Here is a 13,236-nt window from a genome sequence, read left to right on the forward strand (position 1 = left end):
TTCTCTATATCCAACTTGCACAACACACCCCCTTGATTGCTTTTCAACCTAGAATCCACAACCTCATTTGCAATCAAAACTGCATCTAGGATTTGTCTACCCTCCACAAAGACATTTTATGGTTCCGAAATCATTTTTTCCATAACCTTCTTGATTCTATTTACCACAAGGCATTTTAGCCAACAACTTGTAAGGCTTCCCACAAGGCTAATCGGCCTGAAATCTTTCAAATCTTCTACACCTCCCTTCTTTGGGACTAAAACCAAGAAGATGGCATTTAGAGATTTTACAAATCTGCCCCTTTCACAAAATTCTCTAAAAAGGCCCATAATCTCAACCTTCACCACATCCCAACAAAAAAGCCAAAAAGCCATGGTAAATCCATCTTGCTCGGGGGCTTTGTCTTCTTCCGAAAAAGGAATCTCCAACCCCTTAGCCTCACTACTAGCTAACCCCATAAAGGACAGCCCGTCAATACTAGGACTCGACCTCTCTTCTTCTGAATACAGCTTTTGAAACGCCCCCACCACACTAGTTTTTAAATTATTCTCCTCTGAGTACCAACAACCATTTACTTTCAACTTGGATAACTAGTTTCTTCTACTATGAGCATTCGCCATCCTATGAAAAAATCTGGTATTATTGTCCCCCTTTTTCGCCATCCATGAGATCTCTTCCCTTAACACCCAAGACTTATAAGACTCCCTTGCCTCTTTTCTTGCTTCACACTCTTCCAGATTTAAAGCTGCACATTTCTCCTTTTCATCCCAATACTCAACCTGCCTGAGAGCTTCACCCTTTTTAGTCTCAATGAGACCAAACTCTTCTTTATTCCAATTCTTCAAAATATTTTTAAGAACCCTCAATTTTGCATCTAAGATAAAGCTGAATGTCCCTGTAAATTTTAAACTCCCCTACCACATCTTCATCTTCTCTTTGAAACCCTCCTTTGGTCCCTTCTTCAAACCTCCTCCTTCTAGGAGGACCGGGAAGTGATCTGAGACTGGTCTGGGGAGAATTCCCTACATAGCCCCATTGAAAAGGCTATCCCAGTTGTCTGTCACTAAGAACCGGTCAAGCCTAGACTAGGCCTGGCTATTCAAGCCTTCTCTCCACGTATACGGGCCCCTCGTCAAAGGAAAATCCCTCAACTCCAAATCCTCTATCACTTCTGAGAATCTCCTCATTGAAGCAATAAGCCCACCTTCCCTACTGCGTTCCTCTAGAAACCTTACCAAATTAAAATCCGCTCCCACACCATGGGTCACTCCATAAACTTTTTACTGATCCAAGTTCCTCCTAGAAATCCTCTCTATCACTACTGCAGACTGGCCCATACACTCCAGTGAACACCCACACTATACCATCCACACAATTTTTGAACTTGCACGAAATTGAGAAAACCCCTTCTTCCAAGCCAACCAACTCCACCAGTCTGTTATCCCAGAACACCAGAATACCACCAGTTCCACCCCTAGAATTGACTGCTCTCCAGTCTAGATGTCTTCCCACCCCTAGACTATGAACAAGTCCCGTAGTCATTTCTTTAATTTTAGTTTCCTGTAAACAAACCATGTCCACTCTTTGGGATTTGATGACTGACTTGATAATCTTCCTTTTATCCCTATCATTAGCCCCTCTAACATTCCATGATAAAATTCTTATCTTCATTTGCACCCTGATCCAGAAGCCCTTCCAAAAATACCCACGCTAAAACCCATTTTTGCTTTCTTATAGCTTATAGTCCACTCCAACTTCTTGAGTTCCCTACTAGATTTTGAAGATTTTAAACTCGTCTTCCTAGACACCCCTTCCTTACCATTTTTCTCAATTCTCCCCTTCATTCTCCTTAAGAGATACAAAATTTCCTCTTCGAAACCTTCCGTCGGCATACCCAAGCAGTGAATAAACATCGCGAGACAGCTTGAACTTCACCCTTCATCTCGCCCCCCTTCTTTTAGGTGATAGTCACTCCATTTCTCAAAGGGACTCGCAAGCTCCGACCCAACCATGACAAGTGCTAAACCATTCCCTCTCTCAGGGTCAATCGAACCCCAAGAAGGCTCACTCCAGCCACCGAGAGCCGATACAACTCCATTCCACACTACACACAGCGGAATCCGACAGAACTCCCCTTCCGCACCACTAGAATTCCCCTCCGACACCCCTACAGCTTTGACGTGGCCCTAGAGAGGAGAAGAAGAAGAGGATCTTCGAAGCCCCAAAGACAAAGAAGATTTAGGATCAGTGGAATACTTGGATGCCTCCTCCATCAAAGCCTCGTCAGTGGCCATCAAACGACGCGACAGCAACTCCTCGGCGACTGTTACTTCAACAGCCAAGAGCTCCAAATCCATTCCCCCATCACCCCCTACAGGAACAAATGGAGCCCTAGCCGAGAACAAGCACGTGACAACCTTATTAAAAGTGGGCCTAGGAGGCCCACCCAGGCCCGCCTCTTCTATGCTAATGGACGATGGGCCTTTGGCCCAAACCACTTCACCACTTAAGCCCAAAACATCTTTATCTTTAAAAGCCTTCCCAACATTTTTTTCTAGGCCCAGCCCCACAGTTAGATGAGTCCAACTCAGTTGCACTAGGCAGCTTACCCTTTGTAGCCACTGCATCCCTATGCCTTTTTCCACACACAACTTGCTCATCTGTCCCTCGAGATTGCATATCAATTTGAAAATTTTGAACATCTCGCACGCTAACACTGGCACGTGTATCATCCCCACCCTCATCCCTGACCTCCCGCCTCTCATCTTTATACCAGGCAGACCTTGCCACTACCTGGGAGAACCATGGGGGAGCTTTCCACCATAGACTAACCATCCAACAAAAATTCTCGGCTGCCACCTACAAAGTACTTAGTCTATTCTTCCCAGAGGCTCTCACCAAGATACAAGCCCACTACAACTGTGAGAAAAAAGTTGTTTCCTCATCAACAGCTAAGAAACCCCCACATCTCTCTCCAATACTCTTGAACACCTCTCTACTCCAAAGGTGAAGTGGAAGTCCGACGACTTTCACCCAAACTTCCTTGGCATGGCTCCCATTTCCTAAAACACCCCACTTCAGGTCCCTATTTCTACAAGGGAAACTCTCTCTCCTTAAAACATCTGCTACCCCTTAAGAGCACCAAAGCTGCTTCAACTTTATTTTCAAATTCGAACAACACAAGGGCACCCAACCTGGAATTTTTTAAACCTCCCTTGAGAGACCACCTTTCATACGCCCACTCCTTCAAGAAGGTCAAAGGAGGAACTAACTCAAAACTGTCTCCAAAGCATCCTACCAGGCAACGACTAAGCTGCTCTTCCCTATTGAGCAGGTCACGGTCCCCAACATGCACCCACAAAGAATCCCCTAATTCCCCTGTCTTGGCTTTCACGATTTCTACATATACTCCTTTCCCTTTCTCTTTTCCCTTGACACTATAACTATGCTTTTCAGAGTTGGAAGTACCAAACTCACCTTTGCTCAAAGCTGGAGTGCTAACTCCAAGGGCCCTTAACTTCTGAGCCAGCAGAAGCCACCCTTTTACTAAGCCTTTTCCTTCTAGAAACACGAGACAAAACCTCTTAGCTTCCAAATCCCTCACCGAGCAAAGCAAAAACCTACCAGCTTCATTTGAATGACACTCCAGCCTATACTTTCTTACTCATTCTTCCCAAACTTTAAGACACTTTGAGCTTGACTCTCCTCTGCACTAGTCTTCTACACCTTCCAACAGATAACTTAAGCTCTTTTCTCCAAATTTTATCCAAGAGGAAAAGCCTTTGCTCATTTCCAAAATAATCCCTCTTTGTTTGCCTCGAACCTCTTCAATGGAGATTTCGAACGTCTTAGATTCCACTGCACGCCAACTCTTACCACCCTTCGACACTCCTCTCCCCTTTGAGAAAGCAACCATTTTTTATGTCATTTGCACAATTAACCAACTAGAAAGAGGTGCGACCAAATTCATAATTGTCTTACGTAATAAATCTCTACATAATGATAATGAATTTAGTTTTCTATTAACAAATGGTACTCATTGGGGACCATTTGTAACCTTGCTATGATCGCCATGCAATTACCAAATCCTCTCATCGTATCTTGAAAGAGTGCAAGCTATTCATTCAATATTCAATATTCAATATTCAATATATTAATATCATATTTTTACTAAATGTTGAGATGAAATGATGAATAAAATTATTGTTTAATTGGATCAGATAATATAAGATTTTTTAGTTTACCTTATTTCCAAATTGACTAAATGCTTTGGCCATCAGATCTAATCTAGCAAAAATCTCATGGATAGCTTGAAGTAGCTCAAGATTGCTACCAACTCTAGGCTTGTACTAAAACCTGGGATTTAAAAAGTATGCTACAACAACTAATAGAATTAGTATTTTGTAAGAGAAAATTATATAATTCAAAACTAACAACTTATGAAGATAGATAGTACTAAATTACCAGCTGCATTAAGGGGATGTTTGAATGTTTTCTCCCAACGATCTTTTATTGTTTGGAACATCCATTCACTAGCATGTAGAGGAATGAAGTTCTTTTTCATCACTTGCATTATACACATAGGGTAGGGTATTATAGGAACAACTTTTGAATCCACAAGTCGAAGCACCACATATAGTGGCTCATATAGTGAAACTACTTTTGCCATTTTGTCCCAATAAGGATGCTCGACCATTAATTTCTCCATTTCTTGTTTGATTTTTGTTTGACTTAGCTTAAGTTGTGCCCATTCATCACTCATAAACAATTTCTTCAAATTGCCCCTTTTAGAGCAATGTAATTGGTTGCAAATCTAGTAGTTTCATACAGAGTTTTGAAAGGCATTTTCTTGACAAATGTTAAGGTGCGCTTTGAGGCAAGGCGTTGGAAAAAAAACGCAAAACACAAAACATAAAAGGAGCACACATTTTGCCCTTAAGCGCTTTTGAGGCGCACGCCTTTGATGCCTCCCTCAGTGAAGCGGGAACTTTTTCGTTTGTTGAGATGGCCAATAAAAACAAAAAAAAATTGAAGGAAAAACCCCTATTAAACCCTAAAAACCCACTGGAGAGCAAATAAAAAATGATTTTGAAGGAGAAACCTAACCTTAGTTCTCTCTATCTTCGACGAGCCGAATATCGAAGAAAAGATGACGAAATTGCAGCTCCTTTCTCACTCTGAGTCTTTTTCGACATCTTCTTGCTGCCCTATACATTCGGCAACGATGCTGTGTGAAGACAACTGTTGCTTTCTCTTTAGATTCTCCATAGGTTGGTGTGAGACTGATCCTCATATCCCTTTCTTTATTTTCTCTTAGTTTTGATTTCATGACCAGTTTTTGATTTTTTTTTTATGCTCTTCTCTCTTTACTCTCACTTTCATTCTCGCTTGCAAAGCTAAAAGTTTTCACTTTGATTTCATTGCACATCCACTATTCTGACAACTCCATTCCTGATTTTTACTTTATTTTAATTTTCAAACAACTCCATTCCCAATTTCTACAACATTGCTAACTATTCACTAGTCTGACTCCACTTAATTTTTTTACTTCATTTTATTTTTACTTCACGCAAAATTTCTACCTTGTTCACTAATCCGATTTCTCTTAAAATTCTACCACATTCATTGTTCTATTTTTTTACAAAAAAAAAAAAAAAAATAACACCCAATAGTGAACAATGACCGTGGACAGTGAACAATGATTTTTGGAAAAAAATATTTTCTTCAATTTTGAAAAAAATTTATTTATGTTATTTACTTTTGAATTTTTAAATCAAAAATTTTAAAATTAAATTTCAAGTCAATTATATCTTGCTACTTTTGCTCAATCAATTATATTATTATATATAAAAATTTGATTATTATTATTATTATTATTATTAGAATGGGTTCCTCCAATTCAAGAACTTCATGAAAAGATTTTGTGTGGAAGTATGCTGTTGAAGTTTCTGGCGAGAAATATATAAGATGTAAATTTTGTAATCAAAGATGCACAAGAGGAGTAAATAGACTTAAACATAACTTAGTCAGAAATCATTATGGTATGAACCATGCAACAAAGTTAGTAAAGATGCTAGATTAGAATGTAAGAAGGCATTGGCCAATTATAACGATAAAAAATAAAAAAGAAATGAATTGCTCCAAGAAATTGATATGGGTCTAACTTCAACGCATGAGAGTGCCTTTTCTAAAACAATGGGGACATTAGGGAGTGGGAGTGGGACCTTTACCTAGGAGACCCATGGATAAATTCACCACTTTATAACCTAGACAAAATACTTTGAATTCCAAATGGAAGCAAGAACAAAAAAAGGAAGTGTGTAGAAAAATTGGTCGATTTATATACTAAAAAGGCTCCCATTCAATATGGTGAATGATCCTTATTGGGTTCCTATGATTGATGCTATTGCAAATTTCAAGCCTGGGTTTAAGCTTCCATTTATGCATGAATTGAGGACATGGATTTTTAAAGAAGAGGTGAATGACATAAATATCATGATGGGAGAACGCAAAAAAGCTTGGAAGCAATATGGAGGTTCAATTATGTTAGATAGTTGGACAGATGGAAAGAGTAGGTGTGTTATAAATTTTTTGTGAATAGTCTTGTTGGCACATGGTTTATGAAATCAATTGATGTATCTGATACAATAAAAAATGAAGAATTCATGTTCAAATATCTTGATGAGGTGGTTGAAGAAATTGGAGAGGAGAATGTTGTGCAAGATATCACTAATAATGCCTCTAATTATGTGAATGCTGGAACAAGGCTTATGGAAAAGAGGAGAAGATTGTGGTCGTCTCTTTATGCTGCTCATTGAATTGATTTGATCTTGGAGGATGTTCGAAAGCTAAATGTTCATGCTAATACACTTTTACAAGCTAGGCAAATAGTGAAGTTCATATATTGACATACTAGGGTTTTTAACTTGATGAGAACATTTACAAAAAACCATGAACTTATTCGTCCAACAATTACACTATTTGCTACTACATTTCTTACTCTCCAAAGTCTTTATAAGCAAAAGCAAACTCTTATAGCAATGTTCTCCTTTGAAAAATGGTGTTCAAGTACATAGGCCAAAAAGGTAGAAGGTGTAAAAGCCTGAAGTACAATGCTGTTTGATCCAAATTTTTGGCCTCATGTTGCTTTTTGTATAAAGACTACTATTCCATTAGTTAGTGTCTTGAGAGAGGTTGATTAAGGGGAAAGGCCAACCATGGGTTATATTTATGAGTTGATGGATTTAGCAAAGAAGAAGATTGCATTTAATTGTGGAGGCATGGAGAGAAAATATAGCCCAATTTGGAGAAAAATAGATGCAAGATGGACTTCGCAACTTCATCGACATTTACATGCAGTAGGTTATTATCTTAATCCTTAATTGCGATATGAAGATAAGTTCTCTAATGTAGATGAGGTGAGGAAGGGATCATTTGAATTCCTGGATAAGATGTTGGATTATCAAGAACGTTTTAAAGCTGACATTTAGTTGGACTCATATAACCAAGCAATAGGCGAATTTGGAAGTTGTGTTGCATTTGATTCTCGAATATTAAGAAGTCTTACATGTTGGTGGATGTGTTTTGGAGGGTTCAACATCGTAGTTGCAAAAGTTTGCTATTCGAGTCCTTAGCCTTACTTATAGTGCTTTGGGATGTGAGAGAAATTGGAGCACTTTTGAATTGGTAATACTTCTATTTTTAAAAATTTTATACATATGTTTCTATTCTAATGTTAGAGAACTTTAATTTAATCTTAACACTTAAATTTGTTTCTTTTATTATTTGTGCAATGCTTCCAAACAGGATCTTGTCCCGCTACGCCACTCCCACCTAGGGACGAAAATTTTGCTATATATCACTGAAATATTGGCGATGTATTAGCATATCGGCCGGGCCTAACACAAATATGGGATGGATATATCGACCATACGATTTTTCAGTTTTTTTCTCCATTTATTGTTGATATTTCGACGATATTTTTACAATTACCAATATTTTGACGATATTGCAGATAAATCGGTGCCACGCTAGTTGCCACATCAATGTTTCCCTTTCATTTAAAATTTTGAAATTGAAACAAGCCTTAAACGCATCCAACCCAACTTATTGTAGCCCAATCCGTGCCTCAATAGTGCACAAAATGGGAGCATCCCTTCTTAAATATATCTTCATTTTGCTTCCCATTTCCAATGTGGGATTCACTTACATGAAGATTAGAAAAATTATAAACCCAAAGTACGCCACTAGGACTTGAACCCTGGTATTCTGTATGGAACTTAAGTCACTTGGTAGTCAAGCTATGTTGGTCTTGGTTTCATATGATGCATCATATATATTAGTTTATAAAATTATTAGAAAAGACTAATAATTTCAATCATTTAAATTATTAATTTTCTACTAATTACATACTTTAAATTGAATTAAGTACATACCCGATACTTTAAAGTAATTGATCAACCTTGATTTGGAGTTAATGCACCACTTGAACACCAAATTGCCAAATTTATAAAATATTGAGAATAATCACAAATAAAATTTGAGTAATATGAAACCAAAATACTTTCAATTGAATTATAGATGAAATGGATTGAGAATGAAGTATTTATAGAAAAATTTGGGTCAAAATAACTGTTGGATGATCATTTTAACGTTAGAATTCATTTGTGGCTGTTGGGTCAAAATTTGGATGAAATTTGACCATTGAATCTTCAAATAACTGTTGGAATCACATCCCAACTGTTGGGTCAAGGCCAGATTTAATCTTGGCCCTTGAATTAGGTATTTGACTGTTGGGATCAACTTTAAAAAACATAGGCGTGATTCTGGTCGTTAGATTAAGGCCGGATTTAATCTTGCCCCGTTTGATCATGCTTTTTGATCGTTGGAGCACCTTTAAAATACACGGGCATGATTTTGGCTGTTGGATGAGGCCAGATTCAATCCTTGGCACAAAATAAAGTGCACTTTAAGCCACTGAAATAATCGGCAAAATTGCCGATTTTTCCTTGATAAATAGCCAATTTTTTATGCCGAGGGATGGAAACTTTGCTGCTTTGCTGATTTTTTGATTTGCACTGATATATTAGTGATTTATTGCTGATTTTTTGTTGATTTTCTTGAAACTTCGGTCAGTCGAGATTTTGGTGCTGTGTTTCGTTTTGGCCATGGCCAATACCTGATATTTCGCTGAAATTTCTTTGAAATATCGCAAAATTTTTGTCCTTGGTTGTCAGTGAGTTGGGTTGCTCCCTGTCTTCGGTTTCTTGTTCATCTAACCAAGTTGTAGACTAGTTAGCCAAAAAAGGAGCTAGGTATTTGGCCTCCTTTGTCGGAGACTCTCTTCCCCCTTGAGTGTGCTTTATTTCTCCTTTGTATTTCTTTCCCCTAGTGGGGCTTGACAGTTTGTTATTTTATAACATTTTCTGTACATTCTTGAAGGATTGCTTGTCCTTCTTCTACTTATCTTTTTAAGATAAATTAAGGTGGTTGTTTCTATTCAAAAAAAAAAAATGTTTCTTTAATTGAAAGGCCTCACCCAATGAAAATTGTGGAATTTTGAATATTTACCTCGTTAGTTTTGTTTTGTTTTTGCTAAGAAATGCAAATCTTTTGATGTAGTGCTTGGAGATGTAAGGCCATAGTTCTAGGGCTTTCATAAGGACTGTCCCTCCATAGGTTCTGTAAAGTTCTCTCCCTGTATGCACTAGATAAATCATTGTGAACTGTGTAGGATGAGCGACTAGCTAGCTGAATGCTCTGAGAATTGAGTTCATTGTTTTTTACTGTTCATGGGCAGATCTTACCCTTAGAAGTTTCCAACCCAGTCTTTAAGTTTTTATCTTCTTTTTTTCATTTCTTTTTACATTCCACCTTACTTCTCTTCTATTTTCTTCTGAAAAAACATCTCTTCTTCAGTCTTCTTTCACATACATACTTTTTTTTTTATTGGATTCTTTCACATACATACTTATAACTTGGGAAATCTTTAAATATATTTGAAAGTGAAGTAGGGAGTCTATAGACTGTAGTTTACTTGTATTATTAAGTGAACTTCTCAGAATTGAGTTAATGGTGTCTGGATGTTTGAAAATTTATATTAATATTGGTGGTTACCATCAAAAGTTTGATAATGGCTTACATTTACAGGATGAAATGCAGCGATTTGTTAAAAAGATAGTGGATCTGATGCAGAAGGAAATGCTTTTCTCTTGGCAAGGTGGTCCAATTATCATGTTGCAGGTTGTACAATAACTTCTGAAAGTTTAACATGAACATGAAATAAGCAGCATGTTTGGATTTTCTAAGGTTGTTCGGTTAAAGTCTACAGTTTTATATCCTGAGCTTTGTGCAGGCCAGATATTTTAATTTTTGTTATTAGTTTTTCACACTTAGACTTACTATGCATTAATATTAATGTGGTTATTTTCTTTAAAATAATACATTTTCAATTTGTATGTCATAACCATGGTGGATTTTTATCAGATTGAGAATGAATATGGAAATGTTGAAAGCTCATTTGGTCTGAGAGGGAAGGACTATGTTAAATGGGCTGCTAGAATGGCTCTTGAGCTTGATGCTGGGGTTCCTTGGGTCATGTGTCAGCAAGCTGATGCTCCTGATATTATTGTAATTATTTCTCCCTTATATCTTTTGGATTTTAATTTTTCTCTACAGATTTGATTGTACATTTTTATGCTGGTTTGTCTAGATGGTAGACTAAGAACAAAGAGGTTGAGAGAGAATAAATAGAGGGCTATAGGGGTCCTCCTCTTTCTTTTCTCTCCTTCTATCTATATCACACCAATGGTGAACAGTTATCATATATGTGCAGTTTGCATAGTGTAAGAAGTCTGGTTTGCAACTCCTTTGATAAAAAGTTGTACTGATTTTCTGATGGGGGAAAGCCTTTTAAAGTTTATTCAAGGGGGAAAGAGAAGACCTAAGTAAACTTTAAGTAGGATTTATATTAATTAGAATTGAATTAGGATTGGTATTTGTTGGAGTCTAATTAGGATTAACTAGTTGAGTTATAATATAATTAGAATTTGAGTCATGATAGGTTATTAGAGTTTTAGTAGACTTTGGATTTTATAATTAGAATTAGAATCATAATAGGTTATTAGAGTCATAGTAAATTTTGGATTTCTTAGAGAAGCCTATAAATAAGCTAATCAATGTAAATCAAAGGGATGATTGATATTAATAATATTATGTTTTCTTTCATTGCAAGGTTTCAACCCTCAATGGTGAGACTCCATTGATTTTCTTCTAGCCGAGACTCCTAGAAGGCCTTAGCGAGACTCTAAGGTTTTCGATATTTTCTTCGTTGTTTTTTCTTTCTCTCTATTTCTTATCTTATATTTTTCTCTGCCATAAAATTTATTCCTTGTTCCTCTTCTTACACCCTAAAACTAAAACCCTAGCCCACCTACCCTTGAGTGTAGGCAACCATCCTAGGGTTGTCCTACATTAATTTTGGTATTAGAGCCAAAGTTCTTGGCTTGAAGGCATATGCAATTAGGGAGTGGAGCAACTTATGCAAGCATGAGTTCCAAAAAAACTTCTAGCAATCAAGATGCTGCTACAATATGCTTGGAGGAAATTTCAGCCACACAACAATCCCATCAAGATGCTATAATACAACTAAATAGCAAACTTGATGAGATCATGAAGTTATTAGAAAAGAGTCAAGAAAAACGACCAATTGAAAATGGGATTGCAAATCATCAATTTAGACAATCACCAAGTCGATCACGTGAAGAATAAGACAATTTCATGATGGAGAATCAAAGAAGGGCTGAACTTTTTGAGCTAGACGATGACGCGACAAAAAAGGTACGTCTTGAAGTTGCTGAATTTTACAGAAACTAAATCCAACAACTTTTCTTGATTGGATTATGTCAATGGAAGATTATTTGATTGGTATGCAATGCCCTAAAATATAAGAGTTCGTTTTGTGAAGGCAAAATTGAAAGGAGCAACACATCTATGGTGGCATAATATTGAGAATCAAGTTCATAGAACTGGCGGACCACCTATTGACACATGGGATGAGATGAAGTTGAAGATGAAGGAGCACTTTCTCCCAACTGATTATGAACAACTTATGCATGCAAAATTGTTTTCCCTTAAACAAGGTACCAAGTCCGTTGAAGAATATACAGAAGAATTCCAGGAACCGAGCATTCGAAATCAAGTACGGGAAAGTGATGCTCAACTTGCAGCCCATTACAAAGCTGGGCTTCGAATGAAGATTCAACTCAAGATGATAGCTACACACACTTATACCGTAGATGATGTTTATCAACTAGCCCTCAAAATAGAAGAAGTCCTCAAATTTTGGGTTCTTAGGCATCCAAGTTCACAAATTGGGAGCACTTTCTCCAACAGGACACAACAAGCAAACTTTTAAGCACATAAAGCTTTGGAACTTCTAATCATGTGAATGGCAGAGGCATCAACAGACTTCGAATGTAGCTCATAAAGATGGTAATAAGGGTAAAACTTCAATGAGTATTGGAGATAGAAAAGTAGACGTGACTCCTTTATGCTTTAAGTGTGGTAGGCATGGTCATTATGCTGTTGTGTGGGACCAAAGGTTTACACTTTTGTATTGAAGAACCGGAATCTGAATTGGAGAGTTACTTAAAAGAATAAGAGACTTACAATGAAGATGAACTTAGTGAAGAATGTGACTACTATGATGGTATGACAAAAGGACATAGTCTTGTAGCACAACCTTTATTAGCTGTCCCAAAGGTAAAAGGAGAAGAAGATTGGTAACGTACTAGCATTTTCCAGACACGTATTTCTTGCCAAGGGAGATTATGCACCATGATTATTGATGGAGGTAGCAGTTTGAACATAGCTTCGCAAGAACTTGTTGAGAAGCTAAACCTTAAAACAGAGAGACATCCAAATCCATTCAGAGTAGCATGAGTTAATAACACCTCTATCTCAGTAAGTTTTCGCTACTTAGTAATATTCCTTTTTGGTAAGGACTTTGAAGAGTCTGTATGGTGTGAGGTTTTACCCATAAAAGTAAGTCATATTTTACTTGGAAGACGTTGGCTTTTTGATAGAAGAGTTCAACATGACAACTATGAAAATACATATGCTCTCATACACGATGGACGTAAGAAGATCCTTTGTCCAATGAAAGAAGTCCCTCCAATTAAGAAGTCAGAGGAGGCATAACCAAAAAAGGTACTTACTATGTGTCAATTAGAAAAA

The 13,236-nt window shown here is 37.3% G+C and overlaps 1 protein-coding gene across 2 annotated transcripts in view; it reads left to right on the top strand.

The window, feature by feature from the left end:
- The window catches only part of LOC117913849 (beta-galactosidase 9), a 153,201-nt gene that overhangs the window by 51,459 nt on the left and 88,506 nt on the right, over positions 1-13,236 (top strand). For both annotated transcript variants that reach the window (XM_034828923.1, XM_034828924.1), the window contains 2 exons: positions 10,150-10,242; positions 10,486-10,629. In XM_034828923.1, coding sequence (XP_034684814.1) covers positions 10,150-10,242; positions 10,486-10,629 — 237 coding nt within the window. The remainder of the gene's footprint in view (positions 1-10,149; positions 10,243-10,485; positions 10,630-13,236) is intronic.

Source organism: Vitis riparia, chromosome 5 (assembly GCF_004353265.1).
Source record: "Vitis riparia cultivar Riparia Gloire de Montpellier isolate 1030 chromosome 5, EGFV_Vit.rip_1.0, whole genome shotgun sequence".
NCBI lineage: Eukaryota > Viridiplantae > Streptophyta > Magnoliopsida > Vitales > Vitaceae > Vitis > Vitis riparia.